Genomic DNA, 23,193 nt, shown 5'->3' on the forward strand with positions numbered 1-23,193 from the left:
TGGAGCTATATACAGGGAGTAGCTGTACCAGATCAATGTGGAGGTATATACAGGGAGTACCAGTACCAGATCAATGTGGAGCTATATACAGGGAGTACCAGTACCAGATCAATGTGGAGGTATATACAGGGAGTACCAGTACCAGATCAATGTGGAGCTATATACAGGGAGTACCAGTACCAGATCAATGTGGAGCTATATACAGGGAGTACCAGTACCAGATCAATGTGGAGCTATATACAGGGAGTACCAGTACCAGATCAATGTGGAGCTATATACAGGGAGTACCAGTACTAGATCAATGTGGAGCTATATACAGGAAGTACCAGTACTAGATCAATGTGGAGCTATATACAGGGAGTACCAGTACTAGATCAATGTGGAGCTATATACAGGGAGTACCAGTACCAGATCTATGTGGAGCTATATACAGGGAGTACCAGTACCAGATCAATGTGGAGCTATATACAGGGAGTACCAGTACCAGATCAATGTGGAGCTATATACAGGGAGTACCAGTACCAGATCAATGTGGAGCTATATATAGGGAGTACCTGTACCAGATCAATGTGGAGCTATATACAGGGAGTACCAGTACCAGATCAATGTGGAGTTATATACAGGGAGTACCTGTACCAGATCAATGTGGAGCTATATACAGGGAGTACCAGTACCAGATCAATGTGGAGCTATATACAGGGAGTACCAGTACCAGATCAATGTGGAGCTATATACAGGGAGTACCTGTACCAGATCAATGTGGAGCTATATACAGGGAGTACCAGATCAATATGCAGAGGTACAAGGTATTTCAGGTAGATATGTACATGAAGCCAGGGTAAAGTGACTGGGCATCAGGATAGATAATAATAAGGTATTTGAGGTAGATATGTACATGAAGGCAGGGTAAAGTGACTAGGCATCAGGATAGATAATAATAAGGTATTTGAGGTAGATATGTACATGAAGGCAGGGTAAAGTGACTAGGCATCAGGATAGATAATAATAAGGTATTTGAGGTAGATATGTACATGAAGGCAGGGTAAAGTGACTAGGCATCAGGATAGATAATTATAAGGTATTTGAGGTAGATATGTACATGAAGGCAGGGTAAAGTGACTAGGCATTAGGATAGATAATAATAAGGTATTTGAGGTAGATATGTACATGAAGGCAGGGTAAAGTGACTAGGCATCAGGATAGATAATAATAAGGTATTTGAGGTAGATATGTACATGAAGGCAGGGTAAAGTGACTAGGCATCAGGATAGATAATTATAAGGTATTTGAGGTAGATATGTACATGAAGGCAGGGTAAAGTGACTAGGCATTAGGATAGATAATAATAAGGTATTTGAGGTAGATATGTACATGAAGGCAGGGTAAAGTGACTAGGCATCAGGATAGATAATTATAAGGTATTTGAGGTAGATATGTACATGAAGGCAGGGTAAAGTGACTAGACATCAGGAAAGATAATAATAAGGTATTTGAGGTAGATATGTACATGAAGGCAGGGTAAAGTGACTAGGCATCAGGATAGATAATAATAAGGTATTTGAGGTAGATATGTACATGAAGGCAGGGTAAAGTGACTAGGCATCAGGATAGATAATAATAAGGTATTTGAGGTAGATATGTACATGAAGGCAGGGTAAAGTGACTAGACATCAGGATAGATAATAATAAGGTATTTGAGGTAGATATGTACATGAAGGCAGGGTAAAGTGACTAGGCATCAGGATAGATAATAATAAGGTATTTGAGGTAGATATGTACATGAAGGCAGGGTAAAGTGACTAGGCATCAGGATATATAATAATAAGGTATTTGAGGTAGATATGTACATGAAGGCAGGGTAAAGTGACTAGACATCAGGATAGATAATAATAAGGTATTTGAGGTAGATATGTACATGAAGGCAGGGTAAAGTGACTAGACATCAGGATAGATAATAATAAGGTATTTGAGGTAGATATGTACATGAAGGCAGGGTATAGTGACTAGGGATCAGGATAGATAATAATAAGATTAAAATAAAGAACAGAGTAGCAACAGCAAATGATGAGTGTAAAAGTGTGTGTGTGTGTGTGTGTGTGCGTATGTGCTGTATGTGAATGTGTGTGGGTTTTGTGTGAGTGTCAGTGTAGTGTATCCACTGAGGGGAGGGGAGGTGTCATAGGGCTGGCTGTAGACAGTGCTACTGTAAATGGCCTGACAGACAGCAGAGATAGGGACTTCCGTGCATGTCAGTTTTTGTCCCGTCACCACCAACCTTCAGAGGGCCCCTGGCTTTTCCAGCAGGGGGTGATCGTGGCGGGCGGTGAAGAGTACCTCGTCGAGCCTCTGACCCCGGCCGAAAACCTCACAAGGGCGGAGAGGGGAAAGGGCCGCCCCCATGTGGTTTACAAGAGGTCATCTCTTCGCCACCAGTACATGGACCAATCCTGTGGGGTCATCGGTAGGTAGAGCTGTCTGGGTACTGGGCACAACAGAACCCTTTAAACTTGCATGTTTCACAGGTTACGATTGGATCAGCATAGTTTATGATACTCTGTACAGCAGTCTCAGTTTACAGGGCATAATAACCTCGTTTTAATACATTCACCTTAATGTCACTCTTACCATCAGTCAAAATGTTGTGGAGTGGCTCTTATCAGATAGTGTACCCTTTCCTCTATCAGTACCATCAGCCCCTATCTCTGTCTGTGTGACTGTGTCTCAGATGAGAAGCCAGGTAAAGGCATGGCCTGGTGGCAGAGGACTCTGAAGACTCCTCCCAACCCCATCGGCCGAGGCCAGCTGCCCCTGAAGAGGTCTGTGAGCAGAGAGCGCTACGTAGAAACACTGGTGGTGGCCGACAAGATGATGGTGGGGTACCACGGCCGCCGGGACATCGAGCAGTACATCCTGGCTGTCATGAATATTGTAAGTTTCACATCGAGTCAGATCACTACAACTGGCAGGGTGGAAAAGTCGGGAAAAATGAGAAAAAGCCCCATAATCTCCTATTGTCCAACTTTATTGTGTCTGTGTTGAGGATTGAGTCTAGGATTGCTGTTACTGTGTTGAATGGTTCTCCTGTCTTCACCTGCAGATAGTGTAGCTGAGGTCATGACATCTGCAGTAGTATTTCTTTTACAGGATATCACTTCACACCCTGTCGCTCAGATGGCTACACACACACACTCATGTCTGGAATGCCTTTAATGAATGGTTGGCCTTATTTTACTGTTCTGCATCCATCCTGTCACAAAAGCCCATTCAGAGGAAACTACAGAAGCACATTGTAAAGTAACCCAAATTACACAAGTTGTGTCAATAATGACAAGTGTCTTTCCCTTGGGTTGTAAGTAGTAGTGATGAATGATGTGTCAGCTCTTTTTAAGACTGGTCTTTTCTTGTTTCCCTGGAGGTCAGGTTGCCAAACTGTTCCAGGATTCTAGCCTGGGGAACGCAGTGAACATCGTGGTGACCCGCCTCATCCTGCTCATGGAGGACCAGGTATTCTCTTCTAGACCCATTCCGGAAAAATCTCTGCCTTTCAATGGACTCAGTGGAGTCTGCATCCATCCACCCTGCCTCTGCTCTGCTCCGCATCCCAGTCCAGTCCAGCTTGGTTTCCCGGGCCAGCATCTATGAGCTCCTTGTTTGTGTCAAATTCTTGGCTTAAGTGTCTTTCCTCCCCTGCTCTCGGTGGAAACTGTCTTGTAAGCGGAGCCGTTTGTGGCAGTGGAGAGAGAGCGACCTGCCAAGCAGCCCAGCCATGACTGCATTTGTTGTTGCTGGTGACCTCTCAGGTCGTTGATATGACGCACATTAGTGCCCTAGAAAAAAAGGGCTCTAGAAAAAGTGCATATAAAAATAAAAAGCTAAATATGAAGCTGGGGTGGGCGGGCGGGCAGGCAGGCAGGCGCGCCTCACTGTGGCCCGGTGTCCTATCCACCTGCTGCCTGGGGATTGACATGAAGGTCATGTCAGTGCTTGGTCCCGGTCCAGTCCACCAGGCCAGTCAGCCAGGCCCCGTGCTGCTAACGGCATGCGGTCAGACTGAGTGCCAGGACAGGGTTACACTCTCTGGCGTAATGTGGACCTAATAAGCCTTCGTACGGATGATTCAAATGGTATTAGAGGGGGACTAGTGGTTTTGCGGTGAAGACACTGTGGCAGTCTAATAACAACCTGTGTGATTCATACTAGACAGCTGAAAATAATCCCCTGTAATTTGCCCTGGGCATATGTCATCTGACAAAGAAAGAAATGAATAAATAAATGTTATGATCATTAGCAGTAGTATTAGTATTATTCTTGCTGTTCGGTCTGTTGAGGTTGGGGTAAGACCAAAAGTAGTCTCGCTGAGAAGAGTGGAGCGGGTCTGTCATTTCCAGCTGAAAACTGCCCCTGGAAACAAAATAGACTAGCCAGCCCACTGAGCCCAGAGATGAAGGATTGTGGGATGAGACAATTACTAGTTATGTCACCACCATGGGCATTCCTGTGTTACGGACCTTACCCAGCTGTGGCCAGGAGAGCATTCCCTCCCCTCTGCCAAGGCGGCTAATGGCAGCGAGAGAGTAAAGCAGAGGGAGCTCCTGTCCTCATCAGCTCAGTCCAATAGCCCCGTGGCAGAGGGCTGGGCTGCCTAATACTAGGCTCATTGCACAGCTATGGTTGAACTGGTAAATTCTGTTTATGTAGTAAAAATGTATTATTGGTCCACATGGGGAATGTATGTCTCATTACTCCTTCTGGCTTGTAAATTATTGTCAGGTCATTGCCGATAGTAAAAGTGGCACATCTATGAAAACCTGAAGGTGATTATACAGTCATTTGATTATTTCACTGTACACTTCCAGATGATGTTGATTTCAGTTTGTATTCCCTCTCTGTCTCTGTCAGCCGACTCTAGAGATCAACCACCATGCAGGGAAGTCCCTGGACAGCTTCTGTAAGTGGCAGAAATCCATCCAGAACCGGAATGGCAACGGGAATGCCATCCCAGACAACGGCATCGCTCACCACGACACTGCCGTGCTCATCACCAGGTCAGCACTCACAGCACCGGAACATTCTTAGTGATTCAGTGAGATAAGCATGCGCAACTCAGACTTTCACATAAGTCATTCATTGACCTCAATGGGAGACTTGCGCAAGAATTCGAGATAAGTGCACAGATCATAAGACAGAATACTGCTCTTAGTACCCAAAGGCACAAGCTAGCATTGTCAATGCACATAATTAAACCCTCTCTAGCCTAATTCCTTAACGATCCACTATTGAGTCTATTGGAAAAGATAATATATTGTGCTCAATTTATTCTTCTTTGGATTAGGGTTTTAGTAAGAACTGACTCCATATTCTGCCCTCTGAGTTCACTGGCTCCTTCTCTTGCCCCATGGCCTCTCATTTTTGCCAAGTGTGCGTTTGTGTCTAGTCCTGTCTGGAGTGACGAAACCTAGGCTGTTCTGCTCAACTGAGCATCTGGAGGGAGAACGCTGTGGAGAGGGAGGGAGAAAGAACGAAAGAGGTAGTGAGAGAGAGAGAGAGAGAGAGAGAGAGAGAGAGAGAGAGAGAGAGAGAGAGAGAGAGAGAGAGAGAGAGAGAGAGAAGGAATCAGAGTACAGCTGCCTTGAATCTGACAGCCCTGAGCCGGGCCAAGGAAGCAAAGTATAGTTTCAGAAATAGTGAGGCGCTCTATTTAGGGGGAAAACAGCAACAGCAGTAACACAATACTGTAGAGAGATACAACAGAGCACCATTCACTGAAAAACGCTGCTCTGCCCATGCATGGGCCCCTGTTCCTACTCGCTTGTATTCTCTTTTCTTGGAGTGCCTTGGGATGTTTGATCTGTGAAAATAGGTTCTTTATATGAAAACTTTTATCAAAGAGGGATTGAAAATGTCCAGAGGACACTGCAGTAACCATCCTTTTATTTCCTGCCATTGTTCAGGCTGTATCAGTCACTTATCAAGTCTGTTGTGTGTCCATAAGTGCCTCTGAGAGAGAGAGAGAGAGAGAGAAAGAGAGAGAGAGGAGAGATAGAGAGAGACAGAGAGAGAGAGAGAGAGAGAGAGAGAGAGAGGAGAGAGGTAGGGAGAGACAAAGAGAGAGAGTACAGAGAGAGAAGAGAGAGGAGAGAAAGAGTGGATGTCTGTGTGCATGTGTGTGTGTGTGTGTGTGTGTGAGAGAGAGAGTCTGTGTGTGTGATTACGTGTGTGAATGCTTTTTGCTCAATGTACTGTATGTTTTAGTGTGAGTGCCTGTCAGGGTGTGGAAGCACCGACTGCCAGAGTATTCATTTGAGTAAATGGCCTGGTTTATTTTCCTTGCTGTTCCCAGGTACGACATCTGCATCTACAAGAACAAGCCATGTGGAACCCTAGGTAGGACATCTGGTCAAACCTGCCCCCGCCCAGCCCAGGAGAGGGCTAACCCTGGTTACACACACTGCACACAGGCCGCTTGTTGGGAAGCACTGAGCTTCAGTGTCAGACTGTATATAATCTAGAGCAGCCAGGGGAGGGGATGTGATTCAGAAAACTGCCCTCATTTTCACTTTGCACTCCCTCGCTATTAAGTACTTAACTACCGTATCTCTGTTGCAGCTGACTGACCAGCGTGACTGACTAGCACAGTCTTAAGGTGTCCACATGCTTCCCAGCCAAAACAGTTCGGTAGAGTTCGTGCATATATTATAACGACATTTAGTGACGTTTTTGTTCGTTTTGGACATCGATTCGTTTTTTTTGGGTTGTGCAGGCACATAATTTTTTTTCTGGAGGCATGCCAAAGTTTTCAGCCGAAGTCTACGCCCCTTCGTCAGTGATTCGTCAATAAAGTCTTTGTTTTCATGCACATTTGTTTTATTGAAAAATACCGCACTGAACATCTTAGTTAGATGTAAAATTACGCAGCTAAGATCACTTCGGCAAAAACATCAAAGTTAATGACAGATTTCTTCAGTTATCTTAGATTAATTCAGACTTTTTTAACAGACAAACAATACTATTGACGTTTTTTTCTCGTTTTCAAGCAACGTCTTTTAAAGGAGTATGCGAGCACACTCGTTCTGTTCGGCTAGTCGAGTTCAGCTAGCCGCCAGCCGAACTAAAGCATGCTGATGCCTTTAGAGTGACATGTAGATGCAGAATCAAGGTTTTTAGGTTTTGGTTAAGTTTATATAGATATATAAAGGTAACTGCCAAAATAAAGGAAACACTTGATTAAATCAAATCAAATTTATTTTTATATAGCCCTTCGTACATCAGCTGATATCTCAAAGTGCTGTACAGAAACCCAGCCTAAAACCCCAAACAGCAAGCAAAGCATGTGAAAGAAGCACGGCATTAACTGAGGGATAAAAAGTAGATTGAAAGCAGGTGCTTCCACCCAAGTGTAGTTCCTGAGTTAATAAAGTAATTAACATCCCATCATGCTTAGGGTCATGTATAAAAATGCCCAGTTGCCCATTATTTTCACTACCATGGCTACAAGAAGAGATCTCAGTGACTTTGAAAGAGGGTTCTCAAAGGTGTTTTAGTGTGTGTGTGTGTGTGTGTGTGTGTGTGTGTGTGTGTGTGTGTGTGTGTGTGTGTGTGTGTGTGTGTGTGTGTGTCAGTTACCAGTTCTCAACCCAATTGAACACTTATGGGAGATTCTGGAGCGGCGCCTGAGACAGCGTTTTCCACCACCATCAACAAAACACCAATGGTGTTGCATCCCTCCAATAGAGTTCCAGACACTTGTAGAATGCCAAGCCACATTGAAGTTGTTCTGGTGGCACAATGCCCTATTACACTACATGACCAAAGGTATGTGGACACCTGCTCTTTGAACATCTCATCCCAAAATCATGGCCATTAATATGGAGTTGGTCCTCCCTTTGCTGTTATACCAGCCTCCACTCTTCTGGGAAGGCTTTCCACTAGATGTTGGAACATTGCTGCCGGGACTTGCTTCCATTCAGCCACAAGAGCATTAGTGAGGTCGGGCACTGATGTTGGGCGATTAGGCCTGGCTCACAGTCGGCGTTCCAATTCATCCCAAAGGTGTTCAATGGGGTTGAGGTCAGGGCTCTGTGCAGGCCAGTCAAGTTCTTCCACACCGATCTCAAAAAGCCATATCTGTATGGACCTCGCTTTGTGCACAGGAGCATTGTCATGCTGAAACAGGAAAGGTCATTTCCCAAACTGTTGCAACAAAGTTAGAAGCACAGAATCGTCTAGAATGTCATTGTATGCTGTAGCGTTAAGATTGGATCTAAGGGGCCTAACCATGAAAAACAGCCCCAGACCATTATTCCTCCTCCACCAAACTTTACAGTTGGCACTCTGCTTTGGGGCAGGTAGCGTTCTCCTGGCATCCGCCAAACCCAGATTTGTCCGTCGGACTGCCAGATGGTGAAGCGTGATTCATCACTCCAGAGATCGCGTTTCCACTGCTCCAGAGTCCAATGGCGGCGAGCTTTACACCACTCCAGCCGACGTTTGGCATTGTGCATGGTGATCTTAGGCTTTTGTGTGGCTGCTTGGCCATGGAAACCCATTTCATGAAGCTCCTGACGAACAGTTCTTGTGCTGACGTTGTTTCCAGAGGCAGTTTGGAACTCGGTAGTGAGTGTTGCCAACCAAGGACAAACAATTTTTCCGCGTTACTTGCTTCAGCACTTGGCAGTTCCATTCTGTGAGCTTGTGTTGCTTACCACTTCACCACTTCACAATAACAGCACTTACAGTTGACTGGGGCAACTCTTGCAGGGCAGAAATTTGACGAACTGACTTTTTGGAAAGGTGGCATCCTATGACGGTGCCACGTTGAGTCACTGAGCTCTTCAGTAAGGCCATTCTACTGCCAATGTTTGTCTATGGAGATTGCATTGCTGTGTGCTCGTTTGTATACACCTGTCAGCAACGGGTGTGGCTGAAATAGCCGAATCCCCTAATTTGAAGGGGTGTCCACATACTTTTGTATATATAGTGTAAGACACTTTATGTTGTTGTTTCCTTTATTTTGTCAGTTACCTGTGTATGTTATGTGTTAGCATGTAACTGTATGTATTTTGACATTTGCATAATCTCTGTATGCATGAATGTGAATGGACATGTATGGCTATGTTAGTGACAGTATTGTGTGTCTGTCTGTTCCAGGTCTAGCACCAGTGGGAGGGATGTGTGAGCCAGAGAGGAGCTGCAGCATCAACGAGGACATCGGCCTGGCCACAGCCTTCACCATCGCCCACGAAATAGGACACACGTAAGGAGCTCGCCCACATCACCTATATCACCCTTTTACTGACCACGGGACCTGACCAGGAAAATCATCAGAGCCCCAGTTCTAGCCTTCGTCACAGTCATCATAAACACACCTTTGACACACACAGCCTTTGGCGTTAGGCTCTGTTTCTGCTTTATGGACCTGCGCTGTTTCAACAGACCACTCTTTCACTGGTGTTACCTGTGACCCCACACAGGAGACCCTGCCCCTGTCTCTGGCTTCTGGTCCTGGCTTCTGGCCCTGCCCTCTGCCCTTACCCAAGCACCCCTGGCCTGGGCTGACCTGAGCTAAACTTATCCAAAGCCCAACCTCCTAGTGAGATTGCTGTTAGATTAGAGCCGTACCAGAGGGAGAAGTTACGTAACTACCTCCATGAGTCATTTCCATCAATTGAGAACGTGTTAATAACTTTATATTTTCTTTCAGTCATGTGCTATTTATAACAAGTGGAACAAGTTACGAGTGTGGCCGGTACAGTATTTCATTCTGGGCCTACCACAGTGCCTGGCAGTAGACATTTCTTTTGTACCTTCCCTCCAAGACACTTTGTTTTACTTGCTGGCCTGGCATACCAGCCGATCTGCCTCTGCCTCACTTACTCATGCATACATATTTATCTAGGTGTATGCCTGAGTAACATCAGACATGCTCCACTGGACATTTCCAAGCCTCTTCATTCCCTGCCGTGAAAGAGGATTCTGATGTTTTCCTTTCGAAAGCCATTACTTGGTATCATTTTTGAAAATCCACTATTTTTGCAAAGTAATTGAGTGTGTCATTTACCTACGCGTGCACACAGGCCTCAGAGGTATTTTCACAGGTGGCAAACCCATTGGTGCTCCCCCCTAATGGCTAGTCCAGGTACCTTTGAACTGGATGGGGTGCTTATACCCTGGGGCTGTCTAGACGGCGGGCCTTGTCTTTAACTGTGTGTGTGTGTGTGTGTGTGTGTGTGTGTGTGTGTGTGTGTGTGTGTGTGTGTGTGTGTGTGTGTGTGTGTGTGTGTGTGTGTGTGTGTGTGTGTGTGTGTGTGTGTGTGTGTGTGTGTGTGAAAGCCGAGCACAGAGATACTTTGCTGTCTGTTAAATCTGCACAGACCTCAGAGACCGAGCTCATGGTGTTAATACGAGTTTAACGTAGATGATATATGAGTAAAAAACGTTCCTTTTGCCCGATACCAATACCCCAATATTTCACACATACTCAGTTAACCAGGTGATATATCAACACAGTGCCATCTCTCTCTCCCTGCAGGTTTGGGATGAACCATGACGGAGTGGGCAACACCTGTGGCTCCCGCAGTCAGGAGACAGCCAAGCTGATGGCTGCACACATCACCATGAAGACCAACCCTTTCGTCTGGTCCGCCTGCAGCCGAGACTACATCACCAACTTCCTGGAGTGAGTCTACAGCTGTCACTGTCATACACAGGACATAGAGTACAACAAAGTGGAAGCAAAAGGATTTATACAGTTGATCATGAGTTTATTGTGGGGTAGATTAACTGGGTGCATTCCAAGTGAGGTGACATCCATCTTTGTTGTGTTGTGAGCTCTTTTTCAGTGTCTTGTCCTGTTTGTATCCCTGTAGCTCAGGCATGGGTTCCTGCCTCAACAACGTCCCCCCCAAGCAGGAGTTTGTGTACCCCACCACGGCCCCCGGCCAGGCCTACGATGCAGACGAGCAGTGCCGCTTCCAATATGGAGTGAAGTCTCGGCAGTGTAAATACGGGGTACCTAATCACCTTCCTCATCTTCTTCCACCTCCTCGAACTCGCTTGATAAGGCTGTATGGTCATTTTTACCAGGCAGATACATTCAGTACTGTATGTGTGGCTCGTGTAGGAATTAAACTCCCAACTCTGGTGTTGCAAGCGCCATGCTCCAATCAACTGTCTGATCCATTAGTACCACGTGCAGATTGTCCTCTGGCATATCTCTGTCTCTCTGCCCACCCTGATCAGGGCAGCATGATGGCAGACAGAGTAGCCACTGGATTTTGACTGATATTTATTTGTCTCCCAGCTAGTTTTTTTTCCCCTTTTGTTATCCAGTCCCACTGGATTTTGTCCCCATGTGTTAAGAATTTATGAAGAAGTCTTGTGCTACCTTTATTTTATTAGACAGTCTATTTTATTGGCCCAACAGCTGAGTTAACGGACATCTGGAACAAAATAGCACTTTATAGTGTCATTATCATTGATACTATGTGGTCAGAGCATATGTATACAATAAAATACAATGGCATAAGTCTTAAATACATTAGGAGCACAGAGACCAGAGGTAGTTGAACCAACCTGGTGCTGTCTGCTCCGTGTCAGTGGGCCCTCCTGGCTGGGCTCATCAGGGCATGTTGTCTCTATATGAGCTGAAATGGACGCACTCTGACAGCTCTCTCTGTGCCTGCAGGAAGTCTGCAGCGAGCTGTGGTGCATGAGCAAGAGCAACCGCTGCATCACCAGCAGCATACCCGCCGCTGAAGGAACCATCTGTCAAACCAATACCATAGAGAAAGGGGTAAGCACTGGGATGTTCCATTGCCAGCAGAAATGGGGGTGTTTGGTGTGCAAATGCCAATTTGAAAAAAATATATATTTCAGGAGTTCCACAGCTTGTCCCTACCCTGTGTGTGTATTTCAGTGGTGCTATAAGAGGGTGTGTGTGGTCTACGGGACCCGGCCAGAGGGGGTGGATGGCGGCTGGGGTCTCTGGACTCCCTGGGAGGAGTGCAGCCGTACCTGTGGGGGAGGAGTGTCCTCCTCCATCCGCCACTGTGACAGCCCCAGGTGAGTGGTGCTGCAGATGGAGGGTGATGTGGATTTGAACTCTGTCTATAGGGATTTGCCATTCGATTCCCAGCCACTGTACGACTGTAAAGTTATAGGATTGTATCTGGCTGGCTCTTCCTAACTTCCAAGCACAACTGTTTGTTGAGGATGAGAGACATCAGTCTACCACCAATCATTTTAACACCCCACTATAATCACCCACGTGCGACAATGACAGCCGTAATAAAGTTTTAACACAGATAGTGGCAAACTGACTTCTCTCTGGTGTTTCTACTGAGGAGTTTGATTGGCTTGGATAGCTGAGTAATAAAAAGACAGACTGTCAGAGATTGAAACAGGGTGGTAGAGCCCGGCCAGCCAGGCGGGAGGAGAATTGAAGCCAGTGTCATTGGGGAGTTATTGTTAAATTGCACTCAGATGTGTTTCGCCTTTGCTTCTCTGGTTCCAGGCCAACCATTGGTGGAAAGTATTGTCTGGGAGAGAGGAAGCGCTTCAGATCGTGCAATATTGACGTGAGTGGTGGAGCAGAGCGAAGCAGCAGCTCTCTCTGAAAGGCCTACAGTACCATCACATACTCATCCTGGCCAGGCCCAGCTCTCAACTCAGATCTACAGCTCTCAGAATGATCTAATTAACCGCAGCCTGCCCAGCCCCGAACTAAAGCCCTCACTTTGTGTGTGTGTGTGTGTGTGTGTGTGTGTGGTGTGTGTGTGTGTGTGTGGTGTGTGTGTGTGTGTGTGTGTGTGTGTGTGTGTGTGTGTGTGGTGTGTGTGTGTGTGGTGGAGTGTAGAGGCTACTGTGAGTTCAGTCTTACTGTAAATGACTGCTGGTAGCGAGAGAGACAAGGGAGGGGATACAGTGGGGGCCTGAGATTTGACTGACATACAGCTGTTCTGTGCCGCTCTGTGTGTGTCTGTTTTAGGAGTGCCCTGCAGGCTCTCAGGATTTCCGGGAGATTCAGTGCTCCGACTTCGACAACATTACTTTCCGGGGGAAATTCTACACCTGGAAACCCTACAGGGGAGGTGGGTATAGTATGTGTGTGTACCCCCTCCACAGCAGGCTGTGTTACATCATTACAGAGGTGTCTGCTCGGTGGTCATTGCAGGCTGAAAACGTCTGTAGATATGGAGAGAGCTGATATTAGAGCAGACACACCTGGAGTTTCCAGATAGAGAACAGAGCAGCAGCAGATGGAGAGAGCTAAGCAGCAGCAGATGGAGAGAACTAAGCAGCAGCAGATGGAGGGAGCTGAGCAGCAGCAGATGGAGGGAACTGAGCAGCAGCAGATGGAGGGAACTGAGCAGCAGCAGATGGAGGGAGCTGAGCAGCAGCAGATGGAGGGAGCTGAGCAGCAGCAGATGGAGGGAGCTGAGCAGCAGCAGATGGAGGGAGCTGAGCAGCAGCAGATTGAGGGAGCTGAGCAGCAGCAGATGGAAAGAGCTAAGTAGCAGCAGATGGAGGGAGCTGAGCAGCAGCAGATGGAAAGAGCTGAGCAGCAGTAGATGGAGGAGGGAGCTGAGCAGCAGCAGATGGAGGAGGGAGCTGAGCAGCAGCAGATGGAGGAGGGAGCTGAGCAGCAGCAGATGGAGGAGGGAGCTGAGCAGCAGCAGATGGAGGGAGCTGAGCAGCAGTAGATGGAGGGAGCTGAGCAGCAGTAGATGGAGGGAGCTGAGCAGCTGAGTACTGCCAGACAGTGGGCCCAGAAAGGGAAGAGGGGTGAGCAGAAAAGAAGACAGGAGAAGAGGGGAAAGCTGAAGAAAGTTTACTGTCTGGCTCCCATATGCTTGTCCTGGAAAGTCTATCCCCAGCTGGAATTCCTGTGCTTGATGAGCGCTGCGCTGGACACAAAAGATAAATACTTTCGACGACATAACTGCCTTTAATCTACCATAATGGCTTACAGAGAGGCCCTCTCCAACTCCAGGCAACAAGTGCTTCTTTCATCAAGTCAGCTGATTTTACAATGGAAATCCCTTGCAACTGTTAAAATACTAGCTGTGCCATGGTCTGCCCTGCATTAGGGCCAGATCCCAAATCCCAGCCCCCTTCTCTCCCCCTCACTCACTCACTCCTTCACTCCCCATTCCTCTTTCTTTCTCGGTCTCTATCCTGCTTTCTTCCCCCTCTCTTGCTCATTTCCTCTCTCCTTCTCTCTGTCCTGTACTCAGACACCTCTAGCAAGCCGTCGGCTTGGCTCAGACAGCCAAGGACAGTTCATTAAATAAAGCGTGCAGCGTTTTAGCAGTCATATTTGTTTTTTGAGAGGCATGAGCCATTCACATTGTTGCACTCAGTCCAACAACCTTCGCAGGCAGCCTTCCTCCAGCAGGCCCCCCAAGTCAGTCAGTCAGCCCGCATCCATCCATCCATCCAGCATCCAAACCTGTTTCGCTTCAGACTGGAAGCAGGCATGCCAAAGCACAGCACCATGGGAGTTAGAGTTTTCCATCATCCCACCACTTTATCGTCCGCTAGCCTCGCAGGCAGCACATAGTGTACCTGTATCTACTGTGCCAGCACAAACAGAGCCCAAAGTGAACTTTTCAAACAGTGGAACTAGCTGGAAATGGGTATATTTGGCTAGTGCACAGCCGTGGCAGTATTAGATTACTTGTTAAGGCCCATAAAGTGATATGTTAGTGCACGGCTGCTCAACCAGTCCGCAGGGGGGTTACAGTGCAGGGAGTTGGGGGGGTTGTGGTGGGCTATGACACTCTGGCTGAGAGAGGCTTCCTGGGAGACTTAGTGGAAAGTCTGTTTCCTGGTCCTGGTTGTGACTGCCAGGGGTTTAGGGCATGATTAGCATTTTATTCCTGCTCTCACATGACCAGAGCCTGGCCAGGTTATAATGCTGACCAAAGGGTGGTGATGGTGAGTAAAGTGAGACCATGTGTGTGGTTCTGTTGTGTTGCATTGTGTGGATGTGTGTATGTGTGTGTATGTATGTGGGAGCAGGTGTGCTGGTGTGTTTCCGTGCTGAGACATTGATTGGCCTTGTCAGCCAGTAAGAGAGCTCAGTGTGGTCGCTGGCATGTTCAGTAATATGGCAGAAATGAGAGCACCTGTCAGTGCACAAATAACCCCACCCCCATTCCCCCCTCTCTCTCCCTGTCAGTTTTTCTGCTAGTCTGCATGATAACCACATTCCGCTTTCACAGGGAATCTGCTGAGAGATGCACTATTTCTGTTAGCTCCCTCTGTTTTTTTGTTGTGAGCTTTTGTGTGGTTGTGGGGGGGGGGATTAATCACATTCAGCTGCTTGTTCTCTTGATGTTAGCAATCCAAACTGTGCTCTCCTCCCTATAGACCCCCTCTACCTCCCCCTCTGCTTTTGGCACCCGAGTCCTTACAGCTGTGGGAGAACAAATGAACTGCATCGAACATAAAACCCAAAGTCTAATTAAAATACCATGTGTGGCCATCAGACACATTAGAGCACCCTGTGGGGTTTCTCAGTAATGAAGGTGAACAGCTGGATTCATTGTATTGTGCTTCCCCCAAAAGGAGGTATCAGGCCTCACTGCTGGAAGTGCTAAAAAAGCAATTTGTTTTTGTGTTTGGCATTAATGTTGCTAACACGACACGGCAGCAGAGCAGCATACAAACACTGGTTTGAACAATGAAATGAAGTGAAAGACAGTGTGTGTACTATATAAATGGCTGAGCTTGGTGTTGTTGTCTCTGCTGGGATCCTATAGGGGACCTCCACAGCTGCTTTTCTGGTCAACTCAAGCTAGCTTTTTATTTTCTCTTTACCCTCCTTTTTCTCCCCAATTTCATTCTTGTCTTATCACTGCAACTCCCCAACTGGCTCGGGAGAGGCGCCCCGCAAAACATGACCTGCCTAACCGCACTCCTTAACACCCACCAGCTTAACCCGGAGGTCAGCCGCACCTATGTGTCAGAGGAAACACTGTTCAACTGGCGACCGGGGTCAGCCTGCAGCCCGCCACAAGGAGTCACTAGAGCACAATGAGCCAAGTAAAGCCCCACCCTCCCCTAACCCAGACGACGCTGGGCCAATTGTGCGCCGTCCTATGGGACTCCTGGCCACGACCAGTTGTGGCTCAGCCCAGGAATGAACCCGGGTCTAGTAGTAACGCCTCTAGCACTGCGATGCCGTGCCTTAGACTACTGAGCCACTCAGGAGGTCCTCAATCTAGCTCTTTATCTGGCTATGTGTTGTTTACCAAGAGTATTACATGACACCTAATGTAACATACAGCTCTTAATAACCTCTGACTTATTTCTTATGGTATTGTCAAGTCCTTGCCAAAACACATGGGCTCTTGTCAAGATCTTTTTGTAATGGCTTAGATATTGGACTGACAGACGTAAGGTTGCGGGTTCGAGTCCCACTTGGGCTTACCTCAGAAATCTAAATTGAATGAGGGATCTGTTAGTGTTTGCCTGTATTGATTTATTGTCTCATGTTCCTCTTCTCTGTGCTGCTCTGTTGACCAGGTGGAGTGAAGTCCTGCTCTCTGAACTGCCTGGCGGAGGGATATAACTTCTACACAGAGCGTGCTCCGGCTGTGGTGGACGGGACGCCATGTCGAGACGACTCTCTGGATGTCTGTGTGAACGGAGAGTGCAAGGTGAGACTGTTCTGTCCTTTCTATCCCTCATTTATCTCCCTCTTTTCGTCCCTCCCATCCTCCTACTCGTCTTGTTGAATGGGAAATCCATTTGAATTCAATCACTTTTTGACAGCACCCCTTTTGATTTGAACGAAACCTTCCATACATATTAAGATAGCTAGGTGGGACAACCACTTATCTCAGTCATAATAAGTACATTTTTCTTCAATAAAGTACAGTCAGCTACACATTCAAGGGTTTTTCTTTATTTTTACTGTTTTCTACATTGTAGAATAATAGTGAAGACATCAAAACTATAAAATAACACATATGGGGAAGAAAAAAAAAATATATATATATATATATTTCAGCTTTATTTAACCAGGTAGGCTAGTTGAGAACAAGTTCTCATTTACAACTGCGACCTGGCCAAGATAAAGCAAAGCAGTGCGACACAAACACAGAGTTACACATGGAATAAACAAACGTACAGTCAATAACACAATAGAAAAGTCTATATACAGTGTGTGCAAATGAAGTAAGATTAGGGAGGTAAGGCAATAAACAGGCCTTAATGGTGAAAATTTTGCAATTTAACACTGGAGTGATAGATGTGCAGAAGATGAATGTGCAAGTAGAGATACTGGGGTGCAAAGGAGCAACAACAAAACAACTATATGGGGATGAGGTAGTTGGGTCATGTAGTAACCAAAAAAAGTGGTAAACAAATCAAAATACATTTTATATTTTAGATTCTTCAAAGTAGCCACCCTTTGCCTTGATGACAGCTTTGCACACTCATGGCATTCTCTCAACCAGCTCAATTAACAGGTGTGCCTTGTTAAAAGTTAATTTGTGGAATTTTTTCCCCAAACTTGAAACTCACGCGACGCATATGTAGACTACACCGGTTGTAAAGCAGATTAATGTGCTTCATTTTAAGAATTGAGCAATAAATATAGCAGCACGAGAAAGCTGGGATCCTCTTATAAATAGCGGCCAGTCAAAACTCTTGTTTTCACACACAATTTGCTTACCTCCCTAATAGGTCCACAGACGACGCAATCACACTGCACACTGCCCTAAACCATCTGGACAAGAGGAATACCTGTGTAAGAATGCTGTTCATCGATTACAGCTCAGCATTTAACACCATAGTACCCTCCAAACTCGTCATTAAGCTGGAGACCCTGGGTCTCAACCCAGCCCTGTGCAACTGGGTCCTGGACTTTCTGACGGGCCGTCCCCAGGTGGTGAGGGTAGGAAACAACATCTCCACCCCGCTGATCCTCAACACTGGGGCCCCACAAGGGTGCGTTCTCAGCCCTCTCCTGTACTCCCTGTTCACCGATGACTTCGTGGCCATGCACGCATCCAACTCAATCATCAAGTTTGCAGACGACACTACAGTGGTAGGCTTGATTACCAACAATGATGAGACAGCCTACAGGGAGGAGGTGAGGGCCCTCGGAGTGTGGTGTCAGGAAAATAACCTCACACTCAATGTCAACAAAACAAAGGAGATGATTGTGGACTTCAGGAAACAGCAGAGGGAGCACCCCCCCATCCACATCGACGGGACAGTAGTGGAGAAGGTGAAAATTTTAAGTTCCTCGGGGTACACATCACGGACAAACTGAAATGGTCCACCCACACAGACAACGTGGTGAAGAGGCGCAACAGCGCCTCTTCAACCTCAGGAGGCTGAAGAAATTTGGCTTGTCACCAAAAACACTCAAACTTTTACAGATGCACAATCGAGAGCATCCTGTTGGGCTGTATCACCGCCTGGTACGGCAACTGCTCCGCCCACAACTGTAAGGCTTTCCAGAGGGTAGTGAGGTTTGCACAACGCATCACTGGGGGCAAACTACCTGCCCTCCAGGACAACTACACCACCCGATGTCACAGGAAGGCCAAAAAGATCATCAAGGACAGCAACCACCCGAGCCACTGCCTGTTCACCCCGCTATCATCCAGAAGGCGAGGTCAATACAGGTGCATCAAAGCTGGGACCGAGAGACTGAAAAACAGCTTCTATCTCAAGGCCATCAGACTGTTAAACAGCCATCACTAACATTGAGTGGCTGCTGCCAACATACTGACTCAAATCTCTAGCCACTTTAAATATTAAAAATTGGATGTAATAAATGTATCACTAGTCACTTTAAACAATGCCACTTTATATAATGTTTACATACCCTACATTACTCATCTCATATGTATATACTGTACTCTTACCATCTATTGCATCTACTTGCCTATGCCGTTCGGCCATCACTCATCCATATATTTATATGTACATATTTTTATTCATTCCTTTACACTTGTGTGTATAAGGTAGTTGTTGTGAAATTGTAAGATACCTTGTTAGATATTACTGCATGGTCGGAACTAGAAGCACAAGCATTTCGCTACACAGGTTAGAAGGATTACTTTATCCTATCCCAGGTATTCCTTAAAGAGGTGGGGTTTCAGATGGGCTAGGCTATATGATGGGTGCCATTATGATTTGAAAAAGTAGCACAAAGGCATGCGCTTATTCTTGCCTTAGAGTGCTCTCCCTGGGCATCATTCACAAGTGATAATACATCATTCACAAGTGATAATACATCATTCACAAGTGATAATACATCATTCACAAGTGATAATACATCATTCACAAGTGATAATACATCATTCACAAGTGATAATATTGTCACCCATCAGACTGTTCTCAATTTAATCTTGTCTTATACTAAATATACTAAATAATATACGTGTGAAATTAGTTTTGATTGGACCATTATCATGCACCTGTCGAAAACATAAATTTCAACCTATGCACTTAAATAGCAAATGTAGGGCGCTTCTCCCGCAGTTACTTTTCATGCCTGCCAGGTAGGCTACTCCTGTTGTAAAGCAAAGCAATGTGCTTAATATTTGGAAAGTTGAGAAATAAATATACTAGGCCTAGCCTATAGAAAGCTGTTGGGATCCTCCTGATTTTAAACTCAAGCCTATACAAATGTTGCGCAACATGAACTCATGAGCTCTCATGAAGTGTTTGATTAGATTTTTGATTACATTTGCATTGATGTCAGAGTGATTAGAGGGACAACAAAGGGAGACCATGCATGACTTAAACGTAAAAAGGAATACATTTATTAAACTAAATAATAAATACAAAATGTAACATAAGCTGTGGACGTCTGTAGGATCAGTAGTGTATACAGTGTGTGGATGAGTGGAGAGGGCGTTGTCTGGTGAAAACAGACCAAAAAAACAAAAGCGCCGCCTTATTGGCTAAGCATCTCCACAAAGCCAGCCTGCCAGTCAGGGAAGAGAGTGTTGGCTGATGTGGCCACCCTTTATAGCCTGCAGGCCAAGACTTCTGCGTCTAAGTGCTTGCGCCTGTCAGGAGAAACACGGTAGAAGCGCCGCCTTATTGGCTAAGCATCTCCAACATCATGCTCAATGAGATGAGTACGAGAGGGCGTATCAGACAACAGTGCAGAATAACTTTCAATGACTTCAACCAACTCAGCACGTTTGCCGTCTACCGTGTTGCATGGTGAAAACAGACCAGATAACCAAAAGGTGGTGGAAGCCAGCCTGCCAGTGGCTGATGTGGCCACCCTTTATAGTCTGCAGGCCAAACTTGCCCAGGTGTGCCACATCAGTTGACAATCCTCCCAGCTCTGCCCACTGGCCTCCTGCAACAACAGACTACCTAACCCCCCTCCCCCTTAAGAATGGGGTTTCCACCACAAACCTGAAACAAAAACAAGACAGAAACAACCCTCCCTCTCCCACCTCAGCAACCTCGGATCCTAAGGAGCATTTTAAGAGGGAGAGAAAGAGAGACAGAGTCGGGGAAGCAAGAGGGAGACAGGAGAGGACAGGCAAGTTATCCAAAACAATAACAAAAAACTATGGCATGAGAACATGGGACAAGGCATCAGCAAGGACATTTTCTTTGCACTTAATATGACGAATGTTCAAATTGTACGACTGCAAAAACAGCGCCCACCTCATAAGCCTCTGATTAGGGTTCTGCAAGGTCCGCAGAAACGTCAGGGGATTATGATCTGTGTACACCATGAGAGAGGTGCCACCTGAACCAACATACACATCGAAATGTTGGAGAGCCCAAATAAACGCGAGTGGTTCCTTCTCTAACACAGAATAATTGAGCTGGTACGAGTTAAACTTCTTAGAGAAGTAACTAATTGGACAGTCCACCCCTTGGACATCTGCCTGCAACAGAACAGCACCAACACCTACATTACTAGAATCTACATGGAGTATGAACGGATCATTCAAACAAGGGGCAACAAGCACTGGGGAAGAACACAAGTGTCTTTACATTCTCAAACGCAGCTTGACATCTGTCTGACCAAATATACTTCACCTGAGCCTTAAGCAAGTCGGTCAGGGGTGCTACCACTGAGGAGAAGTTCTTACAGAAGCTTTGAAAATAACCAACCATACCGAGAAAGCGCATAAGCTCCTTCTTAGTCATGGGAGGCGGACACTGCTCAATAGCTTCAACTTTGGCATGCACTGGGCGAACCACACCCTGACCGACCACTTTGCCCAGATAAGTGACCGTTGCCTTAGCAAACTCACATTTGGCCAGATTACCTGTCAAACGCGCCCAAGCCAACCTATCAAACAATGCTTGAATAAGTTGGACATGCTGAGACCAGGTGTCACTATGAATGACCACGTCTTCCAAATACACCGCACATCCATCCAGACCAGAGACAACATGGTTCATGAGGCGCTGAAATGTTGCAGCTGCATTACGCAAACCAAAAGGCATAACTATATAAGAATACAGTCCAGACGTTGTGATGAAAGCACAAATCTCCCTTGCTCTAGGAGACAAGGGGACCTGCCAGTACCCTTTTAGAAGATCAAACTTGCTCACAAATTTTGCAAAATCCACTTGATCAGCACTATCCTCCATACGAGGAAGAGGAAAGGAATCAGGCTTCGTAATGTTGTTAACTTTAAGATAGTTTGTGCATGGCCTAAAATATGCATCAGGCTTTCTGACTAACAGACAAGGGGAAGCCCAACTGGAACAAGAATATTCAGAAATATCGTCATCCAACATGTACTTGACTTCTGCGTCTAAGTGCTTGCGCCTGTCAGGAGAAACACGGCAGAAGCACTGCCTTATTGGCTAAGCATCTCCAACATCAACATCATGCTCAATGAGATGAGTACGAGAGGGCGTATCAGACAACAGTGCAGAATAACTTTCAATGAGTTCAACTAACTCAGCACTTTTACCGTGTTGTATGGTGAAAACAGACCAGAAAACCAAAAGGTGGTGGAAGCCAGCCTGCCAGTCAGGGAAGAGAGAGAGTGTTGGCTGATGTGGCCACCCTTTATAGTCTGCAGGCCAAACCTGCCCAGGTGTGCCATTTCAGCTGACAATCCTCCCAGCTCTGCCCACTGGCCTCCTGCAACAAGCAGACTACCAAACAGGAGATCCCAGCAGACAGAGTGGGAGGGACGTCACAAGCATGAACCTGCAGGAGCGAGTCACTGCTTTGATGTTTGCAGAGAACAGTAGGATGTTGTCCAGGGTCACGCCAAGATTCTTTACACTCTGGGAGGGTGACACCATGGAGTTGTCAACCGTGATGGAGAGGTCTTGGAGCGGGCAGGCCTTCCCCGGGAGGAAGAGCAGCTCTGTCTTGTTGGGGTTGAGCTTGAAGTGGTGGGCCGACATCCAAGCTGAGATATCTGCCAGGCACGCAGAGATGCGTGTTGCCAGCTGGGTGTCAGAAGGGGAGACGGAGAAAAGTAGTTGAGTATCATCCGCATAGCCATAATAGGAGAGACCATATGAGGATATGACAGAGCCAAGTGACTTGGTGCATAGAGAGAAGAGGAGAGGGCCTACAACCGTACCCTGGGGGGCACCAATAGTGAGAGTACGTGGTGCAGATTGTCGGTCGGCCGGACGTCACTAGTCGCAGGATTAGTGAGGTCATAGGATGCAGAAAGGGAGGATAGTAGGGTCAAAGAGGCAGAATCAGGAGACAGGAGGGAGAAGGATTTAGCAGAAGGGAGTGATGATAGGATAGAAGAGGAGAGAGTGGTGTGAGAGAGAGAGCGAAGATTGTGATGGTACATTACCATTTTGGGTAGGGACTGAGTGGTTGGAGGAGAGGGAGACAGAAAAGGAAACAAAGTGGTGATCAGAGAGCTGAAGGGGGGTTGCCGTGCGATTAGTAGACTAACAGCCTCTAGTAAAGATGAGGTCAAGTGTAGTGCCTGCCTTGTGAGTGGGAGGAGACTGGGAAAGGGTGAGGTCAAAATAGGCAAGGAGGGGAAAGAAACGTTGGAAGGTTGAAGTCGCTCAGTATGAAGAGCAGTGAGCGATTGTCAGGAAATGAGATTATCAAGGTCTCAAGCTCATTGAGGAACTCTCTACGGGGAACCTGGTGGGTGGTAGATGACAGAAATGTTAAGCTTGAGTCGAGAAATGACAGTGACAGATAGGGCTGTGCCGGCCATGAAATTTTGTCTGCTAGTTATTGTCATG

General features: G+C 46.5%; 1 protein-coding gene across 1 annotated transcript in view; it reads left to right on the top strand.

Annotated features, from left to right (window-relative positions):
* LOC106584371 (A disintegrin and metalloproteinase with thrombospondin motifs 10) overlaps positions 1–23,193 on the top strand; it is a 65,906-nt gene that overhangs the window by 18,187 nt on the left and 24,526 nt on the right. Inside the window, exons 4-16 of the mRNA XM_014169600.3 lie at positions 2,302–2,461; positions 2,726–2,928; positions 3,421–3,504; positions 4,900–5,045; positions 6,341–6,384; positions 9,148–9,253; positions 10,529–10,675; positions 10,866–11,007; positions 11,684–11,791; positions 11,915–12,060; positions 12,512–12,575; positions 12,986–13,088; positions 16,531–16,664. Coding sequence (XP_014025075.1) covers positions 2,302–2,461; positions 2,726–2,928; positions 3,421–3,504; positions 4,900–5,045; positions 6,341–6,384; positions 9,148–9,253; positions 10,529–10,675; positions 10,866–11,007; positions 11,684–11,791; positions 11,915–12,060; positions 12,512–12,575; positions 12,986–13,088; positions 16,531–16,664 — 1,587 coding nt within the window. The remainder of the gene's footprint in view (positions 1–2,301; positions 2,462–2,725; positions 2,929–3,420; positions 3,505–4,899; positions 5,046–6,340; positions 6,385–9,147; positions 9,254–10,528; positions 10,676–10,865; positions 11,008–11,683; positions 11,792–11,914; positions 12,061–12,511; positions 12,576–12,985; positions 13,089–16,530; positions 16,665–23,193) is intronic.

The sequence above is a fragment of the Salmo salar genome, chromosome 23, assembly GCF_965601325.2.
Source record: "Salmo salar chromosome 23, fSalSal1, whole genome shotgun sequence".
Taxonomy (NCBI): Eukaryota; Metazoa; Chordata; class Actinopteri; order Salmoniformes; family Salmonidae; genus Salmo; species Salmo salar.